The sequence below is a fragment of the Anas acuta genome, chromosome 2 (assembly GCF_963932015.1).
Source record: "Anas acuta chromosome 2, bAnaAcu1.1, whole genome shotgun sequence".
In the NCBI taxonomy this organism is placed as follows: Eukaryota; Metazoa; Chordata; class Aves; order Anseriformes; family Anatidae; genus Anas; species Anas acuta.
In genome coordinates, this window is record NC_088980.1 from 123,289,403 (window position 1) to 123,303,613 (window position 14,211).

General features: G+C 38.3%; 1 protein-coding gene across 2 annotated transcripts in view; it reads left to right on the top strand.

The window, feature by feature from the left end:
- The window catches only part of PREX2 (phosphatidylinositol-3,4,5-trisphosphate dependent Rac exchange factor 2), a 179,542-nt gene extending 165,864 nt beyond the window's left edge, over window positions 1-13,678 (top strand). For both annotated transcript variants that reach the window (XM_068672027.1, XM_068672028.1), the window contains 2 exons: window positions 1,792-1,859; window positions 8,541-13,678. In XM_068672027.1, the coding sequence (XP_068528128.1) occupies window positions 1,792-1,859; window positions 8,541-8,586 (114 nt within the window). In that variant the 3' untranslated portion in view covers window positions 8,587-13,678. The remainder of the gene's footprint in view (window positions 1-1,791; window positions 1,860-8,540) is intronic.
- Window positions 13,679-14,211: the final 533 nt, after the last annotated feature.

The window sequence follows — 14,211 nt, forward strand, 5'->3', positions numbered from 1 at the left end:
TTTTAAGTGAGTGAGGAATTTTTCCATGCCTCTCCAGATTACTTTCCTCAGAAGTATGATAATAGCACCACGTTTTGAATAGTTCTCATCAGAATGATGCTGATTTAGAGCTCTTTGAGTGGGCCATAAAGAGAATCTATTTTCTTTATGTTACTGGTTTTTGCCATCCTTAAATTAGTGTGTAGCTTGAAAATAAACCTATTATTTTTTTTCTCATGGCAATAAGAATACTTGTTCCTATAAAAGAGTCCAGATTAATGGTAGCATTTCCCCAGAGCTAATGACATTTTTCATGAGTGGTTTGGCAGTACTGGTACACAGAGAAAAGCATTCTGCCACAAAACAGAACAGGCTTTTATACATACATGAGACAAACAGTGTCAATATTTACATTGTTACAGGTATTAGAATAATAGGGGAGGACTATAAATTAGCAGTATATTGAAATAAAAATGGTGTAATAGTGCTCAATAGAAACTAGGAGATGGCATGTAGGAAGTTGATAGCAATTCTTGTGTGCTTTTCTTCAAAAGAAGTAAGAATCTGGTGGTTGTAAGGAAGGTCTGATTTGTACTCCTGCTAAACTATAAATTACATGGTTGTATAAAGCTAGGCTCCTTTTTAAATCAACACATTTGATTTATTATGTGAGCAAGATACTAAAATTTATCTAGTGAGTGATGTAAGTAAAAATAGGCTTTTTTTTTTTTTTTTTTTTCCTTAGAGGTAGTCACAGCACTGAAGTTCAGGATCTACTTGTGATTAATTTTGATAGTTTTCCCATTTATATGTATATTTTTGCTCTCAGTTATGTTAATCGTATACCAATCTCAGCCAGTAGCAGTCTGTTATGTTTTTTTTTATTATGATAAAATTTTACATTATGGGACTGAGGAAAGTTCATTGAAGGTGATGAGGGTCTGAACTCATCCTGTCCAACTTTTTAGCCATCAGCTTTACTTATATAAAGTCTTTGTCACTGTCCTGCATGATATCCTTGTCTCCAAATTGGAGAAACATGGATTTGACAGATGGACTGTTTGGTGAGTAAGGAGTTGGCTGGATGGACACACTCAAAGAGTTGCAGTCAATGGTTCAATCTCCAAATGGAGATCAGTGAGAAGTGGTGTCCCTACGGGGTCAGTATTGGGACTGGTGCTGCTTAACGTCTTTGGTTACATGGACAATGGGATTGGGCACACAGTCAGCAAGTTTGCTGATGACACCAAGCTGTGTGGTGTGGTGAGGGAAGCTGGAGGGAAGAGATGAACAGTGCTTTCCAAGCCATCTATTCCAGTGTGTTTGTTTTTTTTTTCTTCTTTTTTTTTTTTTATCCTTTGTATTCTACTATCTTACTTGGTGCCTCATTTAAGTATTTTTTTTCTTCTCCTACAGTTTACGCCTCCTGTTTTCGGTCCTGTATGCTGGGAATTTAGAGACTGGATTTAGCTCCCCCTTTAGCTGTAGACTTTTGGTATTTGATGGTCTTTTCCCTAGTAAACTAGGGAAAAATCATGTTACCAGTGCAGTAATCATGTTACCAGTGCAGCTCAGTTTTGGATGTAAATTGTTGGTTTCACGCATTTTTGTTTGTATATATTTTTAAGTAATGACATAACTTGATAGTCACTTCCAAAGAGGAGAGTTATTCTGGGACATTGACAATATGTATTGATTTGTTATAATCAAGTGTTAAATTCATCTAGAGAGTTCAGAGAACTTTCCAACTTGAGCTGAAATTAATGAAACAAACTTGTTACTTTTTTTTTTTTTTTTTTTTTTTTCTCACAGGGTGCAAGAGTACAAAACACAGCCAAGAATTTAGGAGTGAGGGATCGAACGCCACAATCTGTTCCAAGGTAACTGATTGTTTGTGTCCTAGATCATGACCTCGTTTGTGCCAAATTCAGCTTCAAAGAGGACAGACAATAAGCATTTACTACATTGTGTAGTAAATTGTAAGATTTTGCTTTCAATGTACTTAGAGTCAATTACATTCTCAGACATATAGTTTTAATTAAAGTAATTAGTTGCAGAAGTTTAGGCTATGTAGCATTTTGAAACCTGTTCATTTTAGAAAAAAGAATGAAATCTAGTTCATGTTAATTATGAAAACACTGGGTTAAGTCCTTCATCATTTATGATATTTAGTGGGCTTTGTGGAAATATTCAAACGAAATCCATTACACTATTTTAATGTAATACTGTACTGCAATATCTCAGCAAAACCATGTTATAGTTGCTTTTAGAGATGATGTAATCTTCCTTTGTCACTTTCTGAAACATCCAGTAGAATGAAAAATGCGTGTGTTCTATATTTATCCAGCTTTTTAATTCTGTGATGGATTGCAGGTACCTGAAATGTTTCTTAACAAGCATGATACTTTTAAATAAAAATAACAAAACAATGTTTTGAATTTTATCTTAGTGATTTTATTAATTCAATTTAAACTTTTTATTCTTCCAATTTAAAACTTTTTTTTGTTGATTAATGATAGCACATTGAATGAACTAAACAGATATGTGGAATACATTATAGACTCATTGTGGTACTAAAATTTCAGTAAGGAAACACTGAATTAGTAATACCTTATACAGATAACCATGTGAATGAATGTATGTACTATCCAAAACCTTACAGAGAGACTGTCTTCTGGATTATGACCAGTAGTACTTGGGAACTATTTTTTCTCATGCACTTTGCTTCCCTTTTCTGAGGTGTCCCTGTTTCTTCCAGTAGAGAATCAGACAACTGTTCATAATTTATTTATAACAAGTAACTGCACATTGTGCCTTGACCATGCTGGATCTGATTCTAGAAAGGGAGCATACCTAAAGTGAAAGTGTACAAGTAAATGATGAGTAAAATCTGCATAGCAGCATTTGTTAGGGCATATATGTGTCATGGTTGCCCCATAAAAAATAGAGTAGATGGACTCCTCCAACTCCCTCTGCCACCTACGGCAGTGAGACAGAACCTGACAGTTGAGGGGCTAAGTAGTCTTTTAGGAAATATTTATTCGTATTTTAGCTGCTGTGGTGGTTTTACTCAGCTGGGCAGCTGAGCTCCACCACAAATGCTCTCTCACTCCCCTCCTCAAAGGGAAAGGGGTAGAAAATACAATACAAAGAGATCACTCAACAGTTATTGTCATGGGCAACACAGACTCAACATAGGGAGATTAGCTTGTTAATAATAGGTAATAAATTTAATTAGAGTAATGACAAAAACAAACAGAAACACAAAAACACCCCCATCCACCCTCTTCTATGTCCTGGGGCCTGTTCCTGCGGGGGCTCTCCATGGGCCGCAGCGTCCTCCAGGCCACATCCACCTGCTCCACCGGGGGCCCCTCCACGGGCTGCAGCATGGAGATCTGCTCCATGTGGGACCCATGGGCTGCAGGGGGACAGCCTACTCCACCTTCAACTGCTGCTGCTTGCCTGGAGCACCTCCTGTCCTCCTGCTGCACTGACCTGAGGGTCTGTAGGACTGGTTCTCATTTCTCACTCTCCCACCTGCTATTTCACAGCAGTTTTTTTCATTTTTTTATATCTGCGCTCACAGAGGCACACACATCACTTACTGGCTTGGCTTTGGCCAGTGGCGAGTCCCTTTGGAGCCAGCTGAAACTGGCACATATCTAACATGGGGCAGCTGCTGGACTCTCCTCACAGAGGCCACCCCTGCAGCCCCCTGCCACTAAAACCTTGCCACATAAACCCATTACAGCTGCTTTCTGAAAAGTATTTTGAGCCTCACAAACAGGACTAATGCTCTACTTCCATGCAAACCAAAAAAGATAGACCAAGGCAACCAGTCACACTGGCCACCAAAACTTTGGCAGTGACCATGGGTATTAATAAATACCAAGAACACTTTTAATGTTTGGCTGAGTCAACAAATAATGCTAGCACCAGTACCAGCACTTTTTGTTCATTTATGCCATTATAAAAATTTCAGAAGTAGTTTCAACCAGCAAGCTCAATGCTGAAAAACAGCGTTTGCAGCAATCTGCTGCCCAAAGACAGAGCTCTCCATCAAAATCTACAATCTACAGATAGATGAAATAAGGTCCAACAAAAGTACTGATTCTAGAGCAAAATCGTCAGCAATAAAGTCATTGACCTTACTTGTAGATGAGGGAATCCCTTTTCATGGTAGTAATTAGCTTGGAGGTAATCCAGGACCACACCTGCCTGACCAACTGTCTTGCACTGGGGGAACCTAAGGCAGTAAAATAGTATTTTATGCAGTAAAAGCTGCTTGTAGTCTTTTCTTTGAACAACACGATTTTGGCTTTAATCATACTCCTTCTTCATGACAAAATTCTGGAGAGAGTTATCTCAAATCAGGTCTCATTCTTTTCTCACCTATAAATGAGAAAGCATATATCAAGATACACAGCTTTTTGTCATTAAGGGAAAATCTATGTTCTAAAAAAGGAAAAATAGAAGCAGTTGGCCGTGAGACATTTATTGGCTTTGCATCAGTTGAGAAAAGATCACCACTTTCCGGTTGATGCTCTCACAATATAGCAATGAAAAGTTGAAGGAAGATTATGAGATGGCTCCAAGAACACAGAACAGATGGATGAATCCAACACACAAGTAAGCAGCAACAGCGATGTCATTGGAATATCTCACTGGCCTCAGGGCTTGTGGCATTTAATGTATGAATAAAGAGAGAAGTCAAGTATGTCAGAATAGTCATTAACACAATAATACTGTGTTTTGCAATTCTTTGATACTCTGGCTATAGGCTGGCCATTAAAGTGTGGTGACATTTCACATTAAAGTGAAGTGTCAAGAACACTTCATTTAAGTGTTCTTGACAGTGTTCTCAGTCCTCTGAAGTTGCCAGTTTTCTGTCTTTTCTCAGCTGATCTGTTTGTACCATCTCAGACAGTTGCTCCATATATATTGACCCAGAACAGTCTGTGATCAATACCATCTTTAGAGATTTATGCAGCATCATTGCTAGTTTGCTTCAGAATTCCCGTGTTACCTGCTCTGAAGGCAGGTGACCTTAATGATTACCATTTAACCTGAAGAAGGCACAGACCTTGGTACCTGAGGCTGAGCTTTTCTGCACACTGTACCATAGAAGTTAGATTTTGCAAAAACCTCATCAGGAGCTAACCCTGTCACAATTACTGACTTTATAAGATTCTGGCAGTCGTTCTATCTGTCTTTTGCTAGCTTTGAGTTTTACTACTTTATTACGCTGGTAGAAACAAATAACGCAAATAGGCCTTGTTTTACCTTTCTCTGTGTACCTGGCTGCATAAAGATCAGGGCATCTCATTTTCTCCTTGGTGTACAAACAGGAGTGATATCTGTTGGTTTATATATAGCCCCTAACAAATATATTGGCATCTGCACCAACACTTATGTGACCTTAAATAACCATAGAATCACAGAATTTCACAGATTCACAGAATCTCTAGGTTGGAAGAGACCTCAAGATCATCGAGTCCAACCTCTGACCTAACGCTAACAGTCCCCACTAAACCATATCCCTAAGCTCTACATCTAAACGTCTTTTAAAGACTTCCAGGGATGGGGACTCCACCACTTCCCTGGGCAGCCCATTCCAATGCCTAACAACCCTTTTGGTAAAGAAATTCTTCCTAACATCTAACCTAAAACTCCCCTGGCGCAACTTTAGCCCGTTCCCCCTCGTCCTGTCACCAGGCACGTGGGAGAATAGGCCAACCCCCACCTCACTACAGCCTTCTTTAAGGTATCTGTAAAGAGCAATAAGGTCGCCCCTGAGCCTCCTCTTCTCCAGGCTGAACAAGACCAGCTCCCTCAGCCGCTCCTCGTAGGACTTGTTCTCCAGGCCCCTCACCAGCTTCGTCGCCCTTCTCTGGACCCGCTCTAGCACCTCGATGTCCTTCTTGTAGCGAGGGGCCCAAAACTGAACACAGTACTCGAGGTGCGGCCTCACCAGAGCTGAGTACAGGGGGACGATCACCTCCCTAGCCCTGCTGGTCACACTGTTTCTGATACAAGCCAGGATGCTGTTGGCCTTCTTGGCCACCTGAGCACACTGCTGGCTCATATTCAGACGACTGTCCACCATCACTCCCAGGTCCTTCTCTGCCTGGCAGCTCTCCAACCACTCATCTCCCAGCCTGTAGCTCTGCTTGGGGTTATTGCACCCCAGGTGCAGGACCCGGCACTTGGCCTTGTTGAACTTCATGCAGTTGACCTCAGCCCATCGGTGCAGCCTATCCAGATCCTCCTGCAGAGCTTTCCTACCCTCGAGCAGATCGACACATGCGCATAGCTTGGTGTCATCTGCAAACTTACTGAGGGTGCCCTTGTCCAGATCATTGATGAAGATGTTAAAGAGGACCGGCCCCAGCACCGAGCCCTGGGGGACGCCACTAGTGACTGGCCTCCAACTGGACTTGACTCCATTTACCACGACTCTTTGGGCCCGGCTATCCAGCCAGTTTCTAACCCAACGAAGCGTGTGCCAGTCCAAGTCAAGAGCAGCCAGTTTCATGAGGAGAATGCTGTGGGAGACGGTGTCAAAAGCCTTGCTGAAGTCAAGGTAGACCACATCCACAGCCTTTCCTTCATCCACCCAGCGCGTCACTTTGTCATAGAAGGAGATCAGGTTTGTCAAGCAGGACCTGCCTTTCATAAACCCATGCTGACTGGGCCTGATCGCCTGCTTGCCCTGCAAGTGCTGCGTGATGTCTCTCAAGAGGATCTGCTCCATGAGCTTCCCTGGCACTGAGGTCAAACTGACAGGCCTGTAGTTTCCCGGGTCTGCCCTCCGGCCCTTCTTGTAGATGGGTGTCACGTTTGCTAGCCACCAGTCAACTGGGACCTCCCCCGATAGCCAGGACTGCTGAAAAATGATGGAAAGCGGCTTGGCCAGCTATGTTTCTTGGCCACCATGTTTCTGAATCTTCCATATGACAGTGGGGAAGAATCCAAAGATCTTCAGAATGCATTATGCTGGAGATTTGAAAGCAGGTTTGCAATTGCTGTCTGGCAGAAGTGGTGCTCCTCATTCTTACTATCCAGAAACAGTACTGCTTGCTAATCGCTTCCAGTGAGACTTCAGATAAAAGTTATGTAGCCCACCACAGTGGTGTGTTGTCAGTGTCCCAAGGGTTTTAGCTTGCATGGAAAATGAAATCAGAGAACAGCAGCTATCCTGCCCTGCTTTTGCATAGCCACAGAATGCTTTATCTGACAAGATGTGTCTCGATATTGAAAAGACCTGCAACTCTCAAAGGGCAGCCATACAGACAGTGCTTCAAATACCTTCAGTGGCAGCGTCATGCCAAGAAAGCACCAGCCCGTTGATCTTGAATTGTTTGTGGAGCTCAGCCACATGTCCAGGTTTTTGTTTTCTTTGATTTGTAGTATGATTTTGAAATTCCTGATTAGTTAAAATGTGGTGATATAAATTAATGTGATGTTTAGGAGGCAAATTGGCAAAATATGCTTGGAAAACTCCAAGCATCTTAAATATCTCTAGCCATCAGGACAGTGGATGATGATTCATAACCCTGCTTGTAGCCAGACCTACCAAGTCTGTTATTTATTTTGTGTTAGCATTTCAATATCAAGTACTTTTCATGGTAAGTATTAATGCACATGCTGTATCATTGTCTCTTCATTTGGTTTCTGATGCTTTTTTTTTTTTCTGCCTGCCACACCGAACTCAGTCTCTTTACTTTGTGATACTTCCGTGATACGCCTTTGGCGATATTCATTTCCATGAGGAAAGTATATAAGCTCCAAATGAGATCATGTCTACTGCTGGTTTTAATTGCTGTTATTGTAGGGGAGATACTGTATGCTGGTTATACTTATAGAACAGAGATGCCTCTTTTAATGAGCCTGAGATCAGAAAGACTGCCATTTTCAGTATTCCTAACATAAGTATAGCATTTCTAACACTTGCTAACAACTAAGTCCATGCAATGGGCTTTAATAGAAATTCAGAAGCCTTTATAAATGCATTGGTAAGAGCACTAAGTCTGCACAATGACGTCGTATGTCTGATAACTGTCTTGGGTTCTTGGACATCGAGACTGAATAACAAAATTTTTATAGGAAACTGTGTTAGATTGAGTTCAGATTCAATGCCAACACAACACCTAATTCAATGCCAACACAACACCAAAGTGGAGGCAATTGCATTAACCATGCAGCTTTTCCAAATTACAGATTCACAACAACTGGTAATTGGATTAGTGAAATTTAGCTTTCAGGGGTCTTATGGTGCAGTATTATGAAAACTTGACTAAACTGGGATATCTTTATAAGATTACTTATAGATGTGTGTTTTAATAATATCACTGTCAATGTCAACTTCATGCTCATGAATAAGATTTTACTGTTTTTTATAAGAATGTTACTAAACTGAATTCAGTATGTCTTGTTTTGCAGAAGACTTAGATTTAGTTTGTAATCCTTAAATTTACCTTCATACTCCTTACATTTTCCTTCCTTTTAATAATGACCAAGCTCCCAGAGTAATGATTGCTTTTTTTTTTTTTTGTCAGATTATACAAGCTCTGCCAACCACCACCACCAGCTGGAGAAGAATGAGGAAAACAATCAAATAATGGCTTTTAGAACACTGGGACTGTGTGACAAAGTCTAACTGCACTATAGCAGTATGTGCTTGGGCCTTTGATAAATGAAAAAAAAAATAAATATATATATATATATTAAAAAAAAAAAAAAAGAACTTTACTCAGGATACAAAAAAAAAAAAAGAAAGAAATACCCTATATATATTCTCTATTGCCATTGCAAAATGACTTCCGAAAAGCATTTCTGGAATCTGTGCACTCCAGCCTTATGCTAGTAGAACAGGAGTCTTCCTTGGGAATTTTACACTGGAATCAGGTTCATTTTGATTTGTCTTTTTCAGCCACACAATAGGTATACACAGCCAGCAGCTTCAAAACGAATGTCTTGTTCTGAGAGAATGGTTTCACTTGTACACTACACAGGATATGTTCTTGTGGAAGGAATAAAAGCCTGGATAAACTAGACTTTATAATGAGCATGCACTTCATATGGGGCTCTTTGCACTGATAATACTTTTTTTTTTTTTTTTTCTTGTCACCATCATAACTTCTGAGAACAATGACATTAATGTTTCCAGGATATAATGTAAGCAAGGTTGAAGGATTAAAACTCATCTCTGAACTGTGCCTAATGGCTACAGACTGCATCTATGAACATTTGCTTGTAATCACAGTAAACTCAGCCACATCTTAAGTAGCCCATTGTCATATTCTTTTCGCGGGAGTACATGTATGGCATATGAGGTGATGTTTTACCCTTTTTCAGTTGCCATTATATTTAGATTGAATTTCAGACTGTCTAGTGGATGTTTCACTTTATTGCGCCTCTGCATTTCAGAGTTTTTCAAAGCTGTGTATGTTCTTGTACAGTATTATACTAGCAGGTCTGCATAGTGTGAGGATGAGGCATGAGGATGTTGTTATGTTTAACTGGAAATGTCTGTATTTTAAGTTGAAATATGGTTTGGGGTTTTAATGTCTTTGTCCACCATTTCCCTTCTTTTGGTCATACTGGTCTGTATAGCAATTCAGTTCTTTCTTGTGGGGTGGCCATAATTGTTACAGATATATTTAAAACTGTACTGAGTTTTAGAGGGCCCATAAAAATACATATATGCATTTGGCTGTTCTTTCAGCCCAAGTATTTTCAGAGGAAATGCCCCTAAATGAGGTTTAATGTGTGAACATATTAAATCAAAAACTATATTATGAAATAGTTTACTTGTAGCAGTAGCTAGCTACACATTCCATTAGAGCAGGGCATATACTGCCTGAGTACAATTTATTTTTTGTATAACAACCATCTATAGTTATGCTATAGCAATCACTTCACAGCCAAATTTTTGCATATTGTATAATTATTTATGAAAATTTCAAGAAATATATTAATCCACAATGAAGTGATGATTCAGAAGAAGATGTACTCTTGCAAAGAGTGTTCTTTACATAGGAAATCTAGGGGACTTGTAACTTTTCTCCAAAGGAGGAATTAGGGCTCCTACCTTTTTCAGTATTCTTAATGTTTTTACACAGACTTTAACTTTGCTAAGAAAATAAGTATTTTTATATATCCACAGAAATATATGTCTGCACACATATTTTAGTTTTAAGATGTGTATATGTAGTCATATGTAGTCATATAAATTACCATTCAAATCACAAATATAGAATGTTTTCCTTAAACTGTGACAAAAACATGCAATAATGAACACTTCAGTAACAATTTCTCCATTGTGCTTTGAAGTTTACACTCCTTAGTATTTGTTGGAAGCAGTGGGACTTTAATCTTTTTGTGTAGAAAGAAAAAAAAATATAACTTAACCTTTCTGTCTAGGATGACCTAATGCATAAGAATGAGTCATGAGTTATAGAATTGCTATTCCAGTCAGAATCTCATAGTTTTCAATGTGTTTTATTCAGACAGGCAGTATTGGCTAGGGTAACTCCCGCTCCAGGCAGAAGTGCCAAAAATGTTTCAGTTTCTGCTTGTTCAGACATCAGAAGTACACAGAAGCCATAACCTGCTGATGCCTAGGTTGGTGCCACAGACCCCGTGTGGTGGTGGTGTGGTCTGAACTGTGCTGTCATTCACTGCTGTGAGTTCAGATCTTGATGTGAGATTTGCCCACATGAATATTTAATATTATTTTATTTTATTTCTTTACTATGATGCAAGTCAGCTCTTGGCTAAATAGAGCTACTAATCCTGTATAATAAGATAAATTACACAATCTGGAGGATAAAAGTTGCTGCATGCACATGTTACTGTAATTGGCCATATCACTTTTTTTTATCGCATTGACGATTGTACACATACAAATATGCCAAAACAATCTCTTATATAACATGGCAATTGTATACTTTATTTTGCTCTTGAAAGCTGGAGGTAATTGACATTGGCAACTACTGAGGGTCAAATAGTTATGAGCCACTCCCTGGACCAGATTTTTCACCTATTGATTCATGAGTGTGCATCAGACAGAAATCTTGGCCTCTAATAACATTGGATGGGCATATAAGAAGCTCATTCATAAATTGTAAATGTACATACGTTCATGACTACAGCTATTTCTCCTGATTGGTAACAAGGTGGTAATAAGGTGTATATATTCTTTATGCAATGCGCAGACTTAAAAAAAACTAAACAACACAATTCTCCACACTATGTTTATACTTTTATAAACTCTTAGACTTAGAGATGATGGGAAGAGATGGCCAAGAGTGGTGATTTACAAGAAGTGTAACACCCATAGCTTGTGAAATCTTTACCTCTGCTGCAACAGATTATGCAGCCCATTTTTATGAGAATGTGTTGCACTGGTTTGGCTTAGGGAAAGCATTCTATATGTAATTTTTGCTTTTTCACCCAAGACAAGTGTAATTCTTCTGGGAATAAGTTAAAGGATCTGGGAATAAATTCAAGGATGAATCTGGGAGTAAATTCAAGGATGTTAAAGTATGTTACCAAATGCTGACTGCTGTAATTCCAGGTAGTCTATAGGAGATTTAACAACTAGAAAATGAGGGTTAAGGGCCAAGTAACATTTGAGTTGCCATAGTGTTCATGCTGGAAGAAAATTGACATTTTAATTTTAAAGTAGAGCCTCAATCTTTGGCCTACCTTTGTAAGCATCTTTTTGACTGCATCTAAACAATCTTTTTTTTTTATTATTATTATTTTTTTTTTATTATTTTAAGAAACGAGTATTGATTCTGTCTTGTTCCCATAATTATGTATTTCATAATGCTTATCATCTCTGTAGATTGTAAATAAATAATATATATATATATTCCAGTTTCTAAATGTCAAACTTTTGTTGTTGTTTAGGAATCCACTTTAAAATAAATATTCTTCTTTCAGTTGAACCAATCACCTAATTGTATGTCCACTGAGAAAGTTGCTATCTTCTGTGTCTTTTTGGGTAGTTTTTCCTGGGTTTTAGCAAGTGCTTCAAGTTTTGAGGTTGTTTCTTTGTTTGTTTGTTTTTAATGAAGTCAGCAGTTATCAGAACTGCTATTCTTTTAGAGGCAAAAAAGTAAACATGTTAACGAGAATTTATAGTAATCATATTTCATTTATAAGAATACCCTAATGGGGGGGAAATCAACCCAGTTTCATTTATCTGCTTTTAGCCAGAGAAATTCATAAGCAAATAGTGTTGTTTTATTTTTTTTTTTTATTAATTCATTGTCAATGTAATATATACATGTACGTGTGTAAGACAATTGCTTGAAAGTGAGTATACAAATCATGATTAAGCATGATATTCAAGAAAGGAAAGTATCTTTCATTTATTTTCATTTAAATAGTGAAATCAGTAACTTTTACATAGTGTTACTGTACTTATTTACATCGACTTTATGGGTATGTCTGCCAGCATTGTACGCATATTTTGCACCGTTTTTATTTAGTGTTACAAAAACCAGAGTTTCTCAAGTTAATGCATTGCTATATGTATTTTATCTCTGTAACTGTTGATAAATACAGGTAGTGCTTTTCTAATTGTACTCCAGCAGTACACTGGTGTTGGTAAACTAGATGCACAGTACATACCTGTCTCAGGATACCTGGATTTTTCATTAGGTTTTGAGGTCTAAAACAATACTGAACTCATATTTTTGTATGCTGACAATTGTTCTGTTGTTGGGTTTGTATATGTATATACATACACACACACACACTGTATATATCCTTTAGTTTTCCTAAAGAAAATGCATTATTAGAAATGTTTCCTTTTTCTTGCTAAAAGATGTTCTCTCGTTATGTATGTGTAAATGAATATACAGTGTGCACAGTCATGCAGATGTTAACACCCACGGGAAATTTCAGATTGTCCAGAGGCCAGTCAAATACTTGTTTCTTCTCCAGACACAGCTCCATGCTAGAAATCCTCTGTGGCTAGAGTGGAACAACTTTAAAAGTAATTTCTGCTTCACTTTGGAAGTTCAATGGAGTGTTCAAGCAAGTAGGACATTTTTGCAAAATACTTAGATAGGGACTTCTATGGGAACATCCACACTTTTCTATTTTTCTGTGTGTGTCCTGTTTGTACAATGGGTCAGACTTTGAAAACTAAGCAGCCTTATTAATTTTGTAACACCCTGTAAATAGTGTATGTATTTGGTTATACTTATGTAAGACAAAAACAAAAGAAAACAAAAAACTTAATTTTTGCATTAAGTATTGCACACATTTCTTCAAACAAAGAATATATTTGTAATGTCACAACAAGCACAAGAGAGAGAGCATTATTGCTTTGAAATATTATATGTAAGTACATCCATACACAGAATCTCTCAGTGAACTTATGTTTGAAAACAGTCAAACTAGCAGTTCTTATGGGTAGTTGAATTTGTTGGAAGTAACCTTTGGAATTTAACTATCCTTGAAACATGGATTTAAAATACTTTTTCCTGTTTTGTAAAGTGCCTATGTAGCATACTTTGAGTCAATTGCTTTATTGATTATGGGTTAAACTAATACTGTGTACTTGTAGATCTTTATTTTTTAGTCTACATTTATTTTTTTAGTCTACATATTAAAGACTGGAATGGTAGCAATGTATTACAAAATGTCAAATGGCAATAAAACAATTCATAATATGGCCACTGCAAATTTCTTTATTTCTAAGCAAGTAAAAAGTTTGTTTGTTTGTTTGTTTTTGGTGGTCTTTAACCCCTTTGGTGTGACTGCTCTTGGAATTCTCCTGCAGGAGAATAGAAATAAAACTTCTAGAAATATATGTTTATAATAACAGTCCAAGCCTAATCTAGGTCCATTGCTGACAACTGAAGTGTATCTTTACGACCCTGTAGAGAGCTGAAGCCTGCATGAGCAGTAGTCCCTGGCTTTGGGGAGCTGTATTTTGTGAAGGATGAGAGAAGGGAGACAGGTATGAAAAATATTTTTCTGGCCCAGTGGTTCCACCAAGATCCAAAGCAGCCACGGTTTCTGGGATTCACATGTGTCATGGTTTTACCTGTCAGGGAGCTCAGCACCACAAAGCTCTTCAGTCTCCCTGCCCCCAGTGGGATGGGGAGAACTCATGGGTTGAGATCAAGACAATTTAATAGGAAAGGAGGGAGGAATAAAAGGTCATGGTGCCCAACACAATTGCTCCCTACCAGACAACAAATG